Raw genomic sequence first — 20455 nt, 5'->3', positions numbered from 1 at the left:
AATTTCCAAGGTCTTTCTGAAAATAAAGTTTACATTTGGCAGAATGGAGATTGCTCACTGGCATGGATTAATGTAGATTTGATTTGATGGAGATTCTGATGTTATTGATCAACCAGCAGTTAATTATGCCCTGTAACTTTGCTTTAATCAGTTTCTTTGACTCACAGGTATTTGTTGGCGTGCCTGGACAACATGTAGGGTGTGTTTTAGTTAAATCCAAAAGTCAGCTCTATGATGCTCTAGGAGGTTTGACTGTAGCATTTCATGACAATGCAATTACAGAATTCTAGAAAAGCTTAATGGATTTTTGTCATATTCATTTTTACATCACCCATTACAATAACTTCTCCAATTAATAAACATATTATCAGTAATATAAAACATTACAACATAGAGTAAAAATCAACATGTTAACAGTAAACACTGCAACTGTGTCTCTTCAAGTTCCCCTTTTTACACACGTTGACATCTCCACAGTGTCTTTTATTGTTTGTTAAAGGATATTTCAGTTTCTCCTGTAATCTCTAATGTTAGCTGTATAAGAAGCAGAATGTAATGCAATTTAATCTGGCCTACAAATGACATAAACTAGCCAGTAGAATATTTATGTTGCTTGAAAATGACAGGCCTAAAAGACTGGGTAAATGTGAAATTAGCATTGCAGTCTTTTTCTCTTTTTTATCTTTATGGATTCTAATTTGAATTTCTGCATTTTATACATTTGTTTACAAATTTGTTTTGCTTTGGTTTGTCTGTTCTCCCACGCCACACTCCACCCACTGTGAAAATTCATAGTGTTTTTGAGTTAATATTCTGTCAGGTTTTGTTGAAATTGGTCTGTATGTCCAGAAGTTGCCATGGAAAGGCATTGCTTTAGGAAAACAAGCTAAAACACTCTAATCAGGTGGTTTAAGTGGTTTGAGAAGTGATTGGTTTTTTCCTGATTTGAAGTAATCCTTGCAGGGATAGTAAAACGCTTGGCTTTCCTGTCAGCTTGTTAGCACTAAAGTATGAATGATAGGGAAAAACAATATAATTACCTGTTAGAAAATGAGATATGAAAAATCCTATCTTAAATTTCTTGTCATCTATTAGACTGAAACTACAGTTCTGCAAGATGTGGTAACCCATGTTGCAGCTTACTGCTGCTCAGCCAGGGGAGGTCTCCATTGACAGTTGACCACTTTTAATGTATCACCTTTTGGAGCCTGTTTAAAAATAGGCTCAATTGCTACAGCTTCAGAAAAGTAATCCAGGAAAAAAAAAAAAAAAGGTAAAAGGATCCAGCGGGTGCCAGAGTTGATGAGAAAATAGAGGCAATTAAGGCTGTTGCCAGGATTCGGGGAGAAGACATAGAACTGGAATAGAAGAGTATAGGATCTTGAAAGAATATGGACACACTTCTGCCATCGTGACTTTCATTAGTAGAACAATCTTGAAAGTTTATTGTGATCTTTTACTTTTTCCTGAAAGTAAGGAAATTGCTGTAAACATCAGTAGTTTTCTTTTGCTGTTCCTGGTTGACGCACATTGTACATGCATGCAGCAAGGGCAAAGGTCAGAAAAGGGCATTTTGAGAATTTAAGGTGCTGAAAAGGATTTCAACATCCTGTCCATTTCTCAGCTGCATCCAGATTCCTCATGATCATATTGGTTTCTAGAGATTATTCCAAATGAGAATCGATATGGAAAATGTTAGCAAATACGTTAAATTACTATGAGGTACTTAGAACTTACTGCAATATAACCATAACTTAGATGGGTGCAGACATTTCTTGGGGGTGGAGAAGAAAAAACAACAAATACAGAAATAGTAGAAAGTGGGAAAATGTATTGCTTTACTTTGGATTAGAATTCTTGGTAATACATATAAGTGTACTTCTGTAAAAGTGTTTGAAGTTCGCAAGAAGTTCAGAAATAGGGCACAGTTAAATTTGTATTAGCTATATTTTTTCATCTGTGTCTTTTTCTATCTGAAAAACAAAAGTTAAAATATTTTGCGTTTCCCTTTGTTTAACAGTATTCTGCTTGGCCAAGGTCATGATGGCATTGTATTCAGCACTGATGATTATTTTCGTCAACAAGATGGATATACATATAATGCTGCTCAGCTTGGTGATGCACATGACTGGAACCAGAAGAGAGGTTTGAATGCATAAGAGGAATCCTATTAAATTATGCTTGTATTTAGGAAGTAGAACTATAGCATACAGTGCATGTGTGTTAATAGTCTATATGAAAAAGAGTGTATATATATATTTTAGTATAGGGTATATAGAAGTATACATTTAAAGTATTTTTATATTTTAATTAACATGTATATATACACATTACATTTGAAATTATAGAAGCTTCAGAGTTAAAAATAGAAAATCTCACTGCTTTGTGCTGTGACCTGCTGATTTGCTACATTTGATACTAGTATCTTGATGGCAGAATTGAACCTTTTTAATGCTGGCAACAGCAGAGTATCCTATTTCTTCCAGTATCTTTCCTGATCTGAGGTCCAACCAAAACTTAGGGAAGAGTTTTTCTGAGGGAAGATTTTAGTTCACTTGTGTAGATTAACAGCTTTAATATGTCATCTTTCTTCACACCTAGCAGTGTTCAAAGTTTGGGTTTAATTGGTAAGGAGGTATGTACCTGGGGTCAGAAGTGTAGCAGACAGATTCTTGCTCTTTCTCTAGCAGTTTTCTAAGGATCTCATTACTTCTTTGGTCTGCCCCAAACTGAACAAACTGACCAACTCCGTTGCTTGTGCATGCAGATTACTGTCTGTGCTGTAGTGTCTCAAGCAGAAGCTTCCTTCCTCTCTAGAGGACTACTTTGCATCAAAACGTACAGAGGGCCAAGGGAAAAAAATATTCTCCCCTTTCCTCCCCTCCTCACCCTAACGCAAAATCCGTGATACATCAGGGAACATTTCTGTATGAACAGTGAAGGAATTTTTTAGAGCAATCATTAGAATATCAGTTATAAAGAACACTTTTGAGGTTGGAGTGCAGCAGTAATAAATACTTCGAATGAAGTTTCCAGCAGGAGCCTAGGAGCAGAAGAGTTGATAAGGTAGTAGTTTATGGGTGAGAGGGCTCAAGACCTCACAATTATAAGACAACCAAACAGTTCTCACTTGATAATGGCTTCTGGCTGTTTCTGACTAGACCTTAAGATCTCTCTAGTTCTGTATTACTTATACAGCATTTTTGATAACCAGAATAGTATATAATTTAGTTATTCAGTGATTTTGATAGCAAGAACAAGAACAGCTGTGCTGTGCTGTATAGAACACCCGCACTGTGAAACATTTGCCAGAATAGCTTCGGATTGAAGTTATACTCAATTCTTAGCTCCTGATTTGACTAGATAGAGCCCTCTGACTTGAAGTACTTCATAAGCTCTTGGTTTCATTTGTGTGTGGATCCTTTGAATAAATGAAATAAGAACTTCAGAGGAATAGTAATCCTGATAGTTGGGATTCTTGTCTGATGAGTAGGTCTAGGTTAGTTTCATATAGATTACATCAGCTGCATAAATTATTTATGTATTTGTTAATATTCATATGACAACATATTTAACTAAAGCTTTATAGTCCTCATGTCAGAATTATGTAGAAGGCAAAAATTTACTTTCTTTATAAGTGAGAAAATTATTCTGTTAAAATAATCCTCCCCCCATTTTTGGGGAGGGAGTGAAACTATAATACAGTAAATACGAGAGAAAAAAAATAGTTACAAGTCAGACCCATTAGGGGAAAAAATTAATTTACTTAATTACAGCACAGATGAACAGAATTTCAAACTCAAATATTTATAAGACAGTCAGTTACATACCCTTGATTCTAAAGCACATACACATTTAATGTGGAGGTTGTAAGGTCAAGTACACAAATATTAGGAAATACTAGAATTAATTTGCCACTGCGACTTTAATTGTGAAATTAGTGTCACTCTTATAGGGGTTTAGGCCCTTTAAGTTCACTTTTGTGGCTTTGATAAGTGTCTCCTGTCTTAGTTCATCCTGCCACTTCTACTGGAACTTTTGGCTGCCTTTGATGTGTTTTTAACATTGTTGACTTGACAGGTTGAGTTGGGCTTTATCTGCTTTTAAAACTCTGGTTTTGTTTGATTTGGTTTTGACAGTGACTAATAATTAATTAGTAACTTTTTTACTTTTAAACAAAACTAAGTTATATCAGCACGCTTAACACTTAGATCCTTAATTAAAACAAAATCATAGAATGTGGGTTGTAGCTATAATATAAAAAGCTATAAAAGCTTCTTCAGAAGCTTTTTTAAAATTGATGATGGTCCCATTATCTTCATTACAAAATTGGCTTATTCTCTTGCTACCTTTTAAAATCTTTGCTGAAATGCATATTTCAGGTTTTTTTTCCCTTGTTTCTATAGCCCACCAGTTTTCTTTCCTAGATTTGTGTTTCAGAAAGATCATTTGTGCCAGGTTAATGAAATCAGGGCAGTATTTTTTTTTTTCGTAATAGCTTTTTCCATTCATTCTTCGTGCTCTGTTGGAATGTATTTTATCTTTGCTTTTTTCCTCCCTTCCATCTACAAAGTTACTTCCCAGCCTGTTCATTGAAGTTCTTCCCATTGTATGGACTGATTTCCATCAAGATAAATCTCTAGTTCTCTCCAATAACTTAGGGTTTTTCTTCCTTCAGATCCCTGCTTCATTCAGTGTACAGATTGAGCAGTGTTCGCTAAATGGGCAGGTATTCAGCAGATGTATTTTTTTTTCAATCCTTGCACTCATTGTGGATCTCACTTTTCATTTAATTAATACTATTTTAACTTTGTTTAATGGAACATAATTAGTTCCCCTGGAAACTTTTTTGTATGAGTGTTTTTTTTTTTTTAGTATTTTGGCCTTCAGATATTTCAGTTCTTTCATCTAGTTCATCATCTTAACTTTCCTGTGAGCACTGGTGGTGGTATATTCTGAATTTTTCATTGGCAAGCTAAGGCACAGCTGCTAAAAGCATCTTCCTGTCTTTGGATGCCAAATTTAGCAATTTAGATATTTTCTTCAGGGTATGTAGTAGTAATTAAACTTCATATATTCAGAATAAATTTTCACTGCCTTCGTATTCAGATGAGTTCATACAACTTCTGTAAATGGTACCTGTATCTTTTGAAATTGGGCAGCCAGAAAATGAAGATTGCGCAAGGTAGTGGCCACTTGGAAAGAGGTGGGATGAAGTTCAAGATGACCCTTCTTCCTTTGCAGTCATCTTGACTCACTCATTATGTACCTTACAATTACATACCCCTGATTCAACAACAGAACAAGTACATCACATGCTGAAAGAGGTGGGAGTATATGGGAGGAAATAGTGCACAAAGGCGTATTTAAGGACAGTACGGTAGTACATATGCCCTATAATTGATGCACACCCAGCCTTAATTCAGGTATTTCCTAAGGTTCAGAGTTTTGCTTTGCAGCCATAATGCCTTTTTTTTTCTGGCTTTTGCACCCTTTCTGTCTTTTAAAAGAAGGACTGAATCCTTGTTCTTTTCCTGCAAGAATGTTGAAATGGGAAATTCTTGATGTATTTGTGGCTCATGTTGCTAGTACTGCTTAGAACTAATGAAAAATACTTTTTTTTTTTCCTGGCTTCAATGTGTAGCATCAGAGCAATTGATCTTTTATTTTTTTTAAATTTAATTAATCTTCCCAATGTTTCTGTGAAATATATAAGGAGTTATTGTTATGTTTTTACTCATTAACTCAGGCACGAAGAAGCTGAGGAATAGATTTTATAAAAGCGTTACTTTGAATTGTAAGATGCTTTGGAGTAGTTGTAGTAGTTGAGGAATCATCTTCATGAATGTGATAATCTTAAGTTGGAAATCTCCATCTGGCTTAATTTCAGGCTGCAAAAAAACCCCATTTACTAATTCATGCACAAAGTAGTTCTTTTCTAAAGATTCAAAAGTTTTATTCCTTTCTGCAAAGAATGGCAGAGGCCTTGCTTTCAAAATAAAAAGGTGAAGGAAGTTAAAACAATGAAAATTAAGGTAGCCCATTTGTCTCAAAAGTGGGATATTTGAGTACACTCTCTTGGTACTCTCCTCTGCAGGAGTACATTTCTGGTAAGAATAGCTTAACTGCTGTCCCAGTCTGTATAAAATGGAGGTGGATATCAGGCTGATAAGGGAACAGAACTTGAGTTTTTCACTTCCTTGGGTAAGCCTTCTGAGTAGCATTAGGTAGAAGCTGAATGTTATAATCATGCTCTCTAGATGTGCTCAGAAAAAGTGGTTTTGCGAATTTTTTTTTATTTATTTATTTATTTTTTTTAAGGCATTAAGATAGATGCATATCTGATTTATCAAGACTGAAGCAGTCTTGGGCTTATGAAGAGATACCATTTTAGGCATTATGGTAACAGTAAAATGCTTTCTGTGCTGTGGAGCTGATGAGTCTAAGGAAGCCAAAAGATTTGCATGTTTTGTCCGCTGAGCTCCTCCAACCATTCTCAGTTGTGCACTGTAATCTCTAGGATGCTTCTGCTGGGTAAGGAGCAGTATACTCTTGCTGGTCCAAAGTTAAAAGCGTGCTACTGCGTAAGTGTCCTGCCAAACAAATTGCATCATGGCTGTGCTCTGTCTGTCTTTCCACCAATAGAGATGCTAATTTGGATGTGCCAGTTGCTGTTTTGTAGAACTCAGAAGCAGCTTTTTATTCCTGAAGCTTCTGCCCTCTTTTGGTTTTGGTAGAAATTGGCCAGTGAGTTCAAACATTATTCAAGCGGAGACAGCATGGTTGTAACTTTTTTTTAATGGATCTCAGAAATATTTCAGATAAGTGATGTCTTTCTGTGAAGATCATCTATTTCTTAGCATTTTATTGGAGAAGAACTGCAGTACCTAACCACAGGTCTGTTATGAATGTGCCATGTGTTATCCGGCAGGGCTGGTAGAGCTGGAACCAGGATATGGTTTCATGCCAGGATCTCTATACTCAGCAGTCCACAAACTTTGAGCAGTTCTGTTGTGTTGTTTTGACTTCTACACTTCCCATTTACCCTTTGCACCAATTCACCACCACCTCTTGTGCCCTTCACTTAATATTTCTTACCTTCTTGCTTCTACTTCTTCCATTCCTGTCTCTACCTTTCAGTGCTTTTACTCCTTTTCTTAGAGCAGTGTGTTTTAGTCAGGCTAGGTTAGTGCAAAAAAAATCTGGAACAGTTTATTTACTTTTACCATTTTATTTGTGTAATAGTTGTTTATTAACTTGCACTATTTTTTATTGCAGCAAAGCATGCAATGGAGCAAGGAAAATCTCCAGTTATAATAGACAACACTAATACTCAAGCCTGGGAAATGAAGCCATATGTGGAAGTGGTTGGTTTTGTTGTGTGGTTATATCATCTGTTACATTGTTTCAAACTTACCTTCACATGTGATAAGTTGGTCTATTTTTGTCCAGAAAAGTTTTCCTTAGTCAAGTAAAATGAGACTGCTTATTGATGCAATCCATAATTGGTATAGCAATAGTTCAGACCAATTTAAGGATTGGCTTGATTTAATCTGTTTAGCCTGGAGTAAAAGTTAAGATGGGTTGGGGGTAAGTGAAATTCAGCATGCTACCACTGCAGAGTTAATTACATCTGTTTATTATCCTGGTCTATAAACTTTTTGTTACATTTTAAGTAATAAGGATACACATGTCACACATTTTTCATTGCTTGCTGTAGGCTCTAGAAAAGGGATACAGAGTGGAGTTCCATGAGCCAGATACTTGGTGGAAGTTTGATCCTGAAGAATTAGAAAAGTAAGGTTTATATTACTTTTATATAGAGATAGATAAATATGCACACATATACAGAGTACATTATATTTTATTCACTATCTTATTTTTTTAAGTACTTAGCTACTAGTATAAAATGTATTTTATTTAAATAGGCATTTTGATATGCCTTTAAATGGAAGTGTTATGGATAAACAAACAGACAAATAAATAGGGGTCCTGTCTTGTTGGCCCAAAAAGTTGATATTAAGGTTTTGCTGGACATGAGTAGAAAAATTATTGACCCCTGTAAGAATCGCTGCTAATTATTCTGAGAAAGCTCTCGCTACAAAATGCTGACAGCAAGAAATAGGTAGAAGACAAATTACACAGTTTCTAAGCAGCGCAGCAATGTAAGTGCTTTGTTTTGTCTACTTTTATAGATATCTCAGTGTCAAAGAACAACGGTCCATTACTAATAAGTAAATGTTAAAAAGAAAGCTCATATTTAAGATTATGCTATTGCAAGATTTTGTGAAGTTGTCCCCAGTCTTCAGAGGATCTGACTATGTTGGACATAGGTCACTGGACGTCTGGGTTGTGAGAGTGCCTGGGAAGCTGCTCATTATTCCTGGTTAATGTCTCTCTTGTCTCAGATATATCTGCTTTAGGAATCTAGGAGGTATCAACCCAACTTAGGGATATTTCATTGTTTGAAATGTAATATTTTTATGGTTCATCACAAAGAGTTCTCTTACTGTGTCATTTTATATACTTCCAACTGACTTGGCTTATAACTGTTTCAGCTTTGTAAAGTAGCCCCTACAATGCATAAAGTATGTATGTATAATACTTATATTACTGACTTGGAGGTTATTGTGTTTATAAATCTTCTAAAGTTTTTACCTTTTGCTTCCTAACTACCATTAACTTATTTTTAGAGCTGTAGTCCTCTCTCTGTAGGATGAATTCTAGTAAGTTTTTGTAGTTTGGGTTGCAGCACAGCCAAGTTAGGAAGCTGTCTTATTAATCAGACATTTCTAAGATGTTCAGTGTGAGATTTCCATTACATGAGACAGACTCATTTTCCAGGAAAATTCATGTTTTCACATGGTCTTAACAGATAACAGGATAAACAAATGTGAAGTGTTGTTATCATTGAATTTTTTTTGCCCAGCCATTAACTGCAGGAGTAAAGTTTGTATGTTTCCCAAAACCAAAGGAAAACCTTTGAACTTGAAGTGTTGCTACCAGTTCTTAGGAGCTTCCTAGAAAGGTTTTAGCAGCTCCAGTTGCTTTAAATATTTGAATAGAGACCTATTGTCTGGGAACTTCATTTTTTGAGAGTTTAGGAAAGGTGATAATGTGAGGTTTCGTTTTGTTTTTCAAATGTTTGGTGAGAGGGCTCAATTTTTGAGTGAGTGAGTTTGTTTTATTGGGGGTTTTTTCCGTATTGGTGTGTTTGGGAAATAGATAATGATAGAGATGTTATTGTAGTTTTGAGATTCCCCGTATGAATTTTGAGCTCAACATTTTGTGCAGTACCTGGGCAAACACTATGCTAATAATAAATTTGGGTAATTTTGTTAGTTTTCTGGAGTCATATGTTTTACTTCACTCCTAAACAGGATCACTTAAGACTTTGTTTCTGGTATTTGGAATAAAAAAAAATTGCCTCCTACTTTAATAAAGAAAATAATTTTTTAAAAATTTCTTTGTTAAAGTGTTCAATCAGTGTTGGATGTAAAAACTACCCTCTGTCATGTTTGACCAGCTACTCAAAAAGCATATAGTTGGGAACTGGAGCTTAACAAAAAAAAAACCAACCACAAAACAAAACAACCCTATACATTTGATTCAAGCTTTTGGGGATTAACAGGTATCCTGTGTATAATCTGTATTTTGGGATGGATGTGGTTTTAATTTAGAGAAAGTTAACCTGCTGTGTAACCTCACACAGAAGTGAAATGCAAACATATTTAATATAATCCCTTTTCTTTCAGTATGATCATAAAACTGCAATTTGGTAGACTTCATTAAGCTTCTGCTGATACTTTTAAGTAGTCATGTCTTTCCAGAATTGTTTTGCCAGTACATAGGTGTGTAAGATTCTTCTATTGTAGAAGTATTAAATAGTGACAGAACTTTGCTTTTGTCAAGAGATTCTGTGTTCCTTGAAGCAAAACCGGCTTCTAAAACATAACTACCTTTTAGGAGCTTTTGCTGGTACATCTGTATTTGTTAAGGACAGATGGCTTTATGCTCTTTCAGCATAGCCAAGCCGCCAAAGGATGAGTGAAGACATGCGTGAGGAGGAGATCCCAGTGTTAGATGACACTATACAACAGACTTGTTTCCTATTTAAATTTAATTTCTTGCTTGATGCAATTTTGCTGGTGGTGATTTTATTATCCTACCTTGTTCTTTAAGGAAAAGTACTTGCTCATTTATGAAGTGATGATACACAAGTCCATTCAACTGTGGATGAGTGTGCACTTTATGCCCAGAACACTTGAGCTGTAATCTTTTCCTAGGAGTACTAAGATAGGGAAAATATCAAATAACTTTTTGCTTCCATCATTTGGTATAAAAGGACTTAGACTTCCTCTTCCCAGTGTTTTTCTGTCATGAGATTCGAGTGCTTTATAGAATATAGAAATTTCTAGGGTGTTGGCTTTTTTCTCTACTATTAACCTTGTTTGTATTTGTGAATAAAACCAAAACTGTTAAGACTTGTTAACTGATAAGTTCAACATGCTGCCGCTCCTGGGCTTCTTTAACACAACGTACAAACTAGTAGCATTTAAACAATGAGCCACTTTTGATGATCACTCTAGCTTCTGATGTTATCTCAGGAAAGAGTGTCTATGAGAGAAATACTCTACTTAAGCCTTTTCTTCCCAGAAATAAAGCTGATAAAATACACCTTAAGGAGCCAGCAAAATTCTGAATACTTCTGAGATCACCAATTCTTGTTCCATTCTGAATGTGAAACTAGTGTGCTACCTGCAGCATGCTTCGAACCCTCATGAACTTGATATGTACTTCTTTGTTGTAATAATATGCTCGAATACCTGTGGGTGGGGCAGGAATCAGTCATTTAAAATATTTCTGTATAGAGTATCTTCTTTCTGTATATCCTGTTTGTTCCCAGTAGTGATTTCTTCTCTGTTGAACAGAACAAGTTGGTAAGGAGGTCCATGCCTCTTCTGTCCCTGGCAGAAAGCAAAGATGCAGGCATATATTCCTTATTGGTATGACTTGGAGATAATTTAGCTTGGACAAGGTTTTGTGGTGATAAGAATATATATGGTTATGATAAATGCTTGTTTATACTGTTGAAACATTTTGTTTATGTTTTATATCTGTTCTTTTAGATTAATTTCTGTTACAGTCCTGGCATTCAGTTTGTGCATGAGCCTCGTGATTTTCTTTTCAGCAGAGACTGACATTTTCTGCTAACATGGATTTTAAGATCCCATGTCATAGATACTAAGGAGATAGATACGTTTTAATGTAATGCCTAATGTCTCAGGTTCTTAATAGGCCAAGTTCTCACTGAAAGCTGCTGTTCACTAAACACTGCAAGAACAGGACAGTACTTTTGGCCTCTCCTCCCTTACATGTGTTTTGGTACATTTCTAAATTTACCTCAAGTATCAGTAAGAGCTAGTAGATGAAGGTATCACAAGCGTGCTGTGTGGTTCAAAACTAAAATTGCTCCTTATTTTATATAGAGATTTACTGATGAGAAAATATTTTGTCATTAAGTCTTGAAACCATGTAGTTTCATTTTTTTAATGCTAGTTTGAACATTGCTTTCATAAGTAGTAGTCTATAGTATTATTCATCCCTCTCTTCATTAGCTAGTATTCCATGTAAAATCTGATGAATAAATAGAAATCAAAGTCCTTCTAGGGTTATTTAGGTACATAGTCCAGGTAAATAACATGACATTTCTGTATGAAGAAGAATGACTGTATTGTTTTCTGTTATTTAATATGTGCAGTGGTGAATTGTTAAAATAAACTTTAACAGTTGTGAGAGAATGAGGATAACGGTGTAATAAAAGTGAAATTTAAAATATGAAAAGCAAGAAGAAAAACTGAAATTAGAGAGGTTTTTCTTGAAGACTGTAAACACATAAACATACCAGACAATTTATTTAAATTTTTATTTTTATAGGAGGAATAAACATGGGGTCACTCGTGAGAAGATTGCTCAGATGTTGGAACGATATGAATATCAAATATCCATACCTATTGTCATGAATTCAGTGATACCTCCCCACAAAAACACTCAAAGGCCACCTCTGCAGCGAAGACATAGGTGGGGAGGCAATACAGACTCATGGAATTCTTTCAGTATTTCCAGTAGCCGATAACACAGTTGCAGTCAGTTAAAAAAAAAATCTGTTACTTGCCCTTCTAAAACACATCATCACCTCCAATGAAGTAGTGGATCTTCTGTGTTTTAAATAGGCCTATTTCAAGACCATTTTCTTCTGGGGGTTGTTCCTTTAACAGACTTGCATGTAAATAAATTTGTACATTAAATGTTTTTTAAACTCTATTTATTACAGTTGTAATAACTTTGATTTTAGTAAAATATTTAATAGCATAACATATAGAAGAGTCTTCCTTCATAAACCTAAGATAATGATGTTGTCATGTATCAAGTAACTGTTGAGCAGTTTTTTTAAAGAAGAGTTCATATTAGATATCTTTTAAAAGAGAATTAAAGCCCCAGAAGAAGAGGTTATTTATGTAATAACCAACTTTAATGACTGTCATTTAGTTGTCTTATCTTTTAGGAGTTTTTTTGAAAACGATTATGTCCTGGGTTGTTCTTTTGTTTTATTTGGCATGTATTGCCAATTGGCAAAATTTTGGCATGTATTTTCTGGTTTTAGTTGTGGTGTTTGGGTTGTGTTGTGGTTTTTTTTTGTCTCAGAAGCTCATCTGACAGCTGAAGTGACATTCTGCCAATACAGTATTCACCAGCCTTAAACTGTACAACGTGAATTATTTCTTTATTTGCTTGTTCTCAGTGGTAGTACATAAGCTATGATGGTGGCTGCATACCACCAACTTCTTTGTGCTGACTAAAAAAATCCCTAAACTTCATCAGTAAACCCCAAAATTTCACAGCTATGCCTTTCTAAGTACGTTTCTTTCATTTATGATAAAAATGAAGTATTAAAGCATTAGGCTGTCAAGTCCCAGTCCACAGCTGAGATGCCATAATTCAATATAAATAGTGTATATAATTCTGTAAAACCATGTTCCATTCCTAATTTTGGCACAGCCAATGTGACCTGTTTAGCACATAACAAAGAATGACCCAGCATGGAGATTGACTAATTTACTGCCCTTTTTCTCTTTAAAAATTACAAATTTGTAAGTTTTCACTTTGCTTGCTTTCTAACAGCTTGCTGTAGTAATAAAATATATTTGTCTTCAGTGTTGTTTTAGTAGTTCAGTGCAACATTTTTATTATTTTCAACCCTGTAGGATTTCATATAGAGGAGCATTATTACTAACCTGCTAGCTGAAATAACCAATCTTCAGGTCTAAATACATTTGATTTCTTTATATACTGAATGAGTAAATCCTGAAAAGGAAATTTTGTCAAGAACATGAGTATGCAGCTAAAAGAATTTTCATGGTTTTCTGTTACTGATTTGGTGTAATAGCCATCAGAATTTTGAAAATTCCGAAGGCAGCATAATTTTTTCACTTGTAGACAATTTTTGAATGGGTCCCAAAAATCGCTTCATCTTTAAAGTCTGAATACCATGAAAGTTGAAAATCTAGGTATATAATGAAGTATCCTTCTGTGGTTTTCTACACCTGTTGTGCAAATCCAAATTTGTTCAATTTAATATATATCTGCAATAACATTTTCATAAGAGATTCTATTAACTATAAAAGTTGAAGTGTGCAGTTTCACATTTAGTAATTGTTTTAATAATTTGAAAAATAATTTCAATTGTTTCAGTAGTGCATGGATTGTTAATATATTAATTATGTGTATATATAAAAAAATAAGCTCTCCAGCTATATTAATTTTCTTCCCTCATTGTCTGTTATTCATACCAATTGTGTTACTGTATTTTAGTTTTCATGGTTATCTTTTTCCATGTCTCAAAAGAATCGTGGAAATAATTGTAAATGGTCAGTAATACTTTAATTATTCCAAAGTTCTTATATTTAAACATGAATGCGTATTTCAAGTGGGAAGAAGATAAAAAGGTTTTAAGAAGACTCATTTTATTTACTCTATATTACTCTATATTACTTTAAGCCATAATAAATTGGTAAAATTTATTGAGGCTTTATGTGATAATCACACAGGGTGCTAAGGTATGACAAAAAAGAGCTGATTATTGAAAATTGATGTTATGATATGTTTTGGTACCTCTGGCTTCAGTTTTTAAAGGAAGTGGTGGGTTTTTTTAGCAATATATAATTGATGTTTAAGTTCTTTTTGACTGAAATTTGTATTTAAATAGATGTAAGTTCATACTATTTTTAAATGGTGCAGCATTTTTTGTGTTTGTTTTTAATAAATTATTGGTGGATGGTGAGTATTTTTGATATGCAAAGCATGTTGATCAATAATGGGCTTGCAGTTTGCAAAGGACACATAACAAGAAAGGAATGCTTTGCAACTTGGCACGGTGTCAGACATTTTTTGTAAACCGCTTAATCTAGAAAGCTGTATTCCAAGGTAAGTACGACGACATGGTTGCTGAAAACACAGTGGAGTTACTCTCTGTGTAACACACTTTTGTTTCGTGGTATAGTAATATTTCATGAGGATATGACAGTGATAGGCATACATATATCTCAGAAGTTGCTTTTACATACAGAATTTATATGTAAAAATAATAAAAAGATCATGTGAAATACATGTTGCAGGTATTGAATTTCTCCTGCTCTCTCACTAATGAGGAAAGTGTACATACTTTTTGACAAAATAAGTAAAGACGTGTAAGAACTCGCTGTTCAGTTAGACTGGGGAGCTTAAAATTTTTACTATCTGGGATAGTTTTCATACAATACCCCTGTTGATGATAATAAGGTACCTAGAATGAAGGTTTCCTGTTGTTTTAGATTTTTAGTAAATTGTTAGTTCATCATATTTCATTAAATAATAGTGTCAGAATTTGTGGTTTTTTTAGTGTACCTAATGCATAGAACTTCAATGTTATGAATGCAAATTCTATCTGCTGCATACTTCAAGGTAGTGAGATGTTTGGCAAGTAAATTTAAACAGAATAGTTAAGATACTCAGCTGTAGTTTTAACATCCTACTATTCTAAGCAGTAAAACTAAATGAGAATTAATTTGCAGAACATATATCATGTGGTTCATATAGCTGACCGGTTAGCATCAGGTATATGGGATATAATAGAAATATATTTATAAAAAAAATATGTTGCAATAGAAAAAAAAATAGTTCTAGTTTTATTGCTTCATCTAAACGGCTGTTTCTTGTTTGATTAGTTTACTTCCTGAATTATCAGAAGCCTTTTCTTTGACGGGTGACTTAGTGTTATTTTTCTTTTGTTTAGAGAAGAAAAAAAAATTAAAACAGAAATCCCCAAACAACAAAAAACCTACGCCAAAACCCACAGAACCAAAACCCAGAAGACCTATGTGTTGATTTCTGCTGGGATAGGGTTATTTTTCATCATAGCAGCTAGGTTGGGGCTGTGTTTTGGATTTGTGCTGGAAACAGTGTTGGTAACACCAGGGATGTTTTAGTTACTGCTGAGCAAGTGCTTACACAGAGCCAAGGCCTTTTCTGCTTCTCACCCCACCCCACCAGCGAGTGGGCTGGGGGTGCACAAGAAGCTGGGAGGGGACACAGCTGGGACAGCTGACCCCAACTGACCAAAGGGATATTCCATACCATATGGCGTCATGCTCGGTACATAAAGCTGGGGGAAGAAGGAGGAAGGGGGAGATGTTTGGGGTGATGGCATTTGTCTTCCCAAGTAACCATTCCATGTGATGGAGCCCTGCTTTCCTGGAGATGGCTGAACACCTGCCTGCCCATGGGAAGGAGTGAATGGATTCCTTGTTTTACTTTGCTTGTGTGTGCGCCTTTTGTGTTACTTACCAAACTGTCTTTATCTCAACCCACGAGTTTTCTCATTTTTACCCTTTGATTCTTTCCCCCTTCCCACTGTGGGGGAGTGACTGAGTGGCTGTGTGACGCTTAGTTGCCGGCTGGGGTTAAACCATGACACGTCTATTCTTTTAACATATCTAGTTTGCAATGCTGCATAATTTTTTAAGCTTTTTGTCTTTAAGAGGAAAACCAAGATTTTGTCTTTTGTCATCTGTCTCTTGAAACATTCTGCAGAGGTGGTAGTTTATCTTTGTTTCTCTGATAATAGATAATTGAAACCCAGGCTTTGTCTAGCTGAGATGGGACCCATAACATTTTTATTTGATTGTTTTGTGTCTGTCCTCCCTGATGTAATTTAGATGGTTTGTATTTTCTTTTTTAAGCTGGCCTGTAGGATTCCTTTTCAGTGAGTTAGGCTGTGAAAATACAAAAGTTGTTGGGGTTTGTTTCTGGTTTTGTTTTTCTTTTCTGTTTTTTTCATGTGTGATACCTGTAGTTTTAACTGCTGCTTCCTCCTAGCAATTGAGTTTTCTGGAAGAAATGTTTTCCCTCAGTGCTAGTACATTGTGGAGATGAGGTGACTAGGTGTATGTTGAGAATTGCGGGTTTTCCGTACAAAAGGAGACACACATATTACAATTCCCAGTAAAGAGCCATAAGAAGTCATAGTGTTGAAATGCAGTTCATGAAATTGAAATTAAGTACTCAAAATAGTGATCAGATGTTTCATATAGGTCAGATGTAGAAAAATTTCTCTTCAGTGTTTCTACAGTGACACTTTCTCATTTCAATGTTTTATGTTCTCATCCTTTTGAAATAAAAGCAAGAGCAGAGATTAAAGCTCTTCAGTAATCATTTCGTAGGTGAGAATCTTGTACATCAATTAATTTGGGGTTTTTTTCTTTATATAGGCTAATTGGTTGAAATTAGCTGTAAATCAGATTATTTTGGGTTCACAGAAAAATATGTGAAAACAGCTGGTGTTTTAAGTATTCAGAAGATAAAGTAGAAGTAACAGGGTTTGTCAAGGTCAGATCATCTCAAATTTGTCTAACTTATGTCTGTAATAATGGAGAAGCAGCAAGTGGTGTTTGTAGCTTGAGATGGACTGTCAATGTCACTCTAGACCAAGGATAATAAAAGCATGGAAGTATTGCTTCTGGAATGGGTATTTGCAGTTAGTTTCCTTTTAGCTGATAATGCTGCTACTTAATTTCTCAGGTAGGCAGGCAGTCCTTAACCATTTAATGGGTGCCATACCAAGACAGTGCTGCTGTAACAGTACCACGTTGTGCCAAGTCAGAACATACTGTATTAATGAAGTAATTATTTTTTTTTTTACAGTTGTACTTGGAGTCATTTTAGTGATGTTAAGTATTTTTCAAGCTGTTAATAGAATTCAGCTTTTCTTTTTTTGGTCCCTCAAACTGATATCAGAGTAACTGCTTTATAATCGTGTGGATCACCCTGCTTTTCCTTTTATAAATATTTTCCAGATACTAACTCTGTAAGTATTCTAGGATTTTGTGGGAACATAGTAGAAAACTATTTTCTGAGCAAAACTTTTGGAATGGATGCTTGCATGTTGTCTTTACTGATTTAAAAAAAAGCATGAATTCTTTAGTGGATGTTGTTTAATCTCTTCTTAAATTGCTAACACACTAAGAAGTGCTGCTTTAGCTGACTGAATAAACATTTGCTTATTTCTAAGGGGTTTATTTTATCATTTACAAATCAGTCTTTGTCAGGGACCTATAATTCTTTTTGGCTGTTATTTTATCCATGATACTTCTAATAACTTTTTCCTTTACTTGTCAGCCACAGGTTTTGGTAACCTATACTATAGATTATAAGTCTATAAGAAGTTCCTGAATAGCTGATCCCACAGCTGGCTCTTAACTATGAAGAGTTTCTGAATGCTCATGAACCTGACTTAAGAGTGGATTGACTGTATTACTTTTCCCCCATTTACCATTTTCCTGATAGTTTTCCTGTGTTGCTTGTAAGATGAATAACTGCTTTACAGGGATCTTGACAACAAAAGTATAGACATCAGATCTTTCACCTGAAGCAAGAAAGGTGTACGTATATGAGCTTCTTTTGCAGCTCTCTGCAGTTCTTTGGTACATGCGCTAAGTATTCAATGACCTCTAAAGGTCCCTTCCAACCTAAACCATTCTATGATTCTACGAAGTATACCTGATAAAATTTCAAAACTGTTTTCACTTTATGAAGGCTGCTGTTAGAAGACTCTGCTTATGGCTGTGCAGCAAAATTGCATTATATATAGGAGTATAAATGGAATTCTCTGTTTGTGTACGTAGAAGGCACAGTTAGTGTTTCATTCTGTTCCTGTTTTGTTTCAGCAGTCTAGACTGAGTTCTTGTTTCTAATAATGGATACTTAGATTCTGTCTGTAAGTGTCCTTTTTGGTATAGGTCTTGAGGGGAGGGGTTTTGTTGTGAGTAAAGTTAGCTAACTATAGCTTGATTTTTCTACTGCTCTGTAGAGAATTGAGCTGTAAAGAGATTAAATGAGCCTCTCGTTCACCTGGTTGGTTTGTGGTGCCTTTGTTGAGAATGTCAACCTTTGAGCTCACTGGTACAAGTAAGATGTGACATATTGGAGTGAATTGAGCAGACAGTGGTCACAGCCTGGAGCACCTGATATACAAGGGGAAGCTGGGAGAAATGGATTATTGTTCAGCCTTAAGTAGAGAAGGCTATGGCCAAGACAGCTTAATGCTGTCTTCACCTGACTAATGGGAGAGTATGAAGGTGGAGCCATGCTCCTCTTAGATGAGAAGCAATGGGTAGAGGCTGCAACATAGGAAATTCCAGTTAGATACTAGGCTGTGTAATCTCCATCCTTGGAGTATTCAGAACTTGGCCAGGCAGGGCACTGAGCAACGAGACCTTAGTCGGTATTGCTCTGAGCAGAGGTTGGACCATATGATCTCCAGAGGCCCTTTCTGACATGAATTATTCTATTCTAATGGACGTAGTGAAAGCTGTGTCCAGAATATCAAGAGAGTTAGCTCTTATCGGTCAGAGAAGACTTTTTAAATAACTAACAGAATTGCTGCCTGGTTTCAGGGTGGCAGGTGCAGGCTTGCATTAACACAACACTCCATGATTCTCTTTCTCAGGTGGGCACTGTTTCTGGCTTTAACTGTAGCAGCAAAATCCGCTGGACCATTTATTCTGGTTATTTTGTTTCATAGCTGTATTGGCAGAGTTTCTCACAAGTTCCTGACAGCCCCTCTAGCTGACCCCCTTCTTTCTCCCTCAGGTAGTGTCCATGACTGCTTGTCTTCTGTTAGTTGTGTTGTCTTTCCAGACTTAGAAAATACTGGCACATGTTAGTGTTTATCTGAAGTAGGTTTTGTTTTTTTTTTTTTCTGTCCAAAGACAGACTTCTGTTGACACTTAGTACACTGCAGAACCGAAAGGCAGTTTTCTGTCTATTCATCCCCAACATTCCAGGAGTAGTACAGAGCTGGTTTGTAGAAAGTAATCATCTTTAAGGGGTGATTCATCATGTCTTCTGGGTATCCCTAGTCCTTTTTGTGAAAGATGTTTAAAAGGGAAAGAGTACCAAATAATCTTAATACCAAAGAGTAGTACGCAGAAATAGTAAAAGTTGGATGCCAGTATGACAAAGTACTGAGATTTGTTGAAAAAGGTGTAATACCTTCCAGGGAATGCACATTATAATTGAATGCTGTGTAGCTTTCTGTATTTTATACAGCATTTGAGATGCACAGAATGTGTGCAATACTCGGAGCAGATGTTCTGAATAGCAACATTGTCTGCAGTTACAAGTATTTGCATTTTAATGTCGCTATAATCTAGGTAAGAGGCTGGTTACTTAATACTTACTGATGCTGTTTTCTTTACTGTTTTCCTCTTGTAACTTTTTCACCCATTTCTCATATTCTTGAACTGCATCTTTCTCATCCGTCTGCTCTGAGTCCTGTGTGTTCAGTTACTACAGTTGTCTCTAGATCTATCTCCGCCTTCCCTTTTCTTCCCCCTTCCCTTTTCTTCCCTGAATTATAAACGTGTGGAGAGCTACACCTTATTCTCTGGGGGGTTTTATTGCCTCAGTTCAAACTGATGCTGATTTAAACACTGAGTATATCTATTCCCACTCTCCCCAGGCTGTCCTTTTGATTTTTTTTCTTGTTCTGCTGAAAGTAATGTTTTCTGTCATCAATATATTTTTCTTCATTTCTTTTTTTCTTAGGCTCATTAAGTTTGCAGCATCTTCTTGCATTTTTGAAACTCATACTTTTGTTCCCAGAATTATGGCCTGTGCTTTGGTGGATATTTAATTACAGTGTCTTTGCTACTATTTTGTTGATTTAAGCTATTTTAAACACAGCCAGAATATTTTGTTGAAACTTCCTAACAGAAAATAGCTTATTACATACCTCTAAGTATTCCATTCTGCTCTCATTGTACCTCTGTTGCTTCCTTACAATCCCACCCATATTACTCCTCAACTTGATTTTGCTTGTGTCTTATCTCAAACTTCATTTTACATTTGGTTTGTGTGT

The 20455-nt window shown here is 35.5% G+C and overlaps 1 protein-coding gene across 3 annotated transcripts in view; it reads left to right on the top strand.

Moving 5' to 3' along the window:
* LOC142053342 (NEDD4-binding protein 2-like 2) overlaps window positions 1–20455 on the top strand; it is a 56076-nt gene that overhangs the window by 11092 nt on the left and 24529 nt on the right. For 2 of the 3 annotated variants that reach the window (XM_075084833.1, XM_075084842.1), the window contains exons 3-6: window positions 2021–2145; window positions 7279–7367; window positions 7721–7797; window positions 11938–12081. In XM_075084833.1, the coding sequence (XP_074940934.1) occupies window positions 2021–2145; window positions 7279–7367; window positions 7721–7797; window positions 11938–12081 (435 nt within the window). Of the gene's footprint in view, window positions 1–2020; window positions 2146–7278; window positions 7368–7720; window positions 7798–11937; window positions 13215–20455 lie in introns of those variants that run through there. The other variant, XM_075084854.1, reaches the window with a different exon arrangement.

Source organism: Phalacrocorax aristotelis, chromosome 1 (genome assembly GCF_949628215.1).
Source record: "Phalacrocorax aristotelis chromosome 1, bGulAri2.1, whole genome shotgun sequence".
Classification (NCBI taxonomy): Eukaryota; Metazoa; Chordata; class Aves; order Suliformes; family Phalacrocoracidae; genus Phalacrocorax; species Phalacrocorax aristotelis.
Note: the sequence above shows the minus strand (reverse complement) of the source record. Positions and strands in the feature narration are given on the sequence as shown.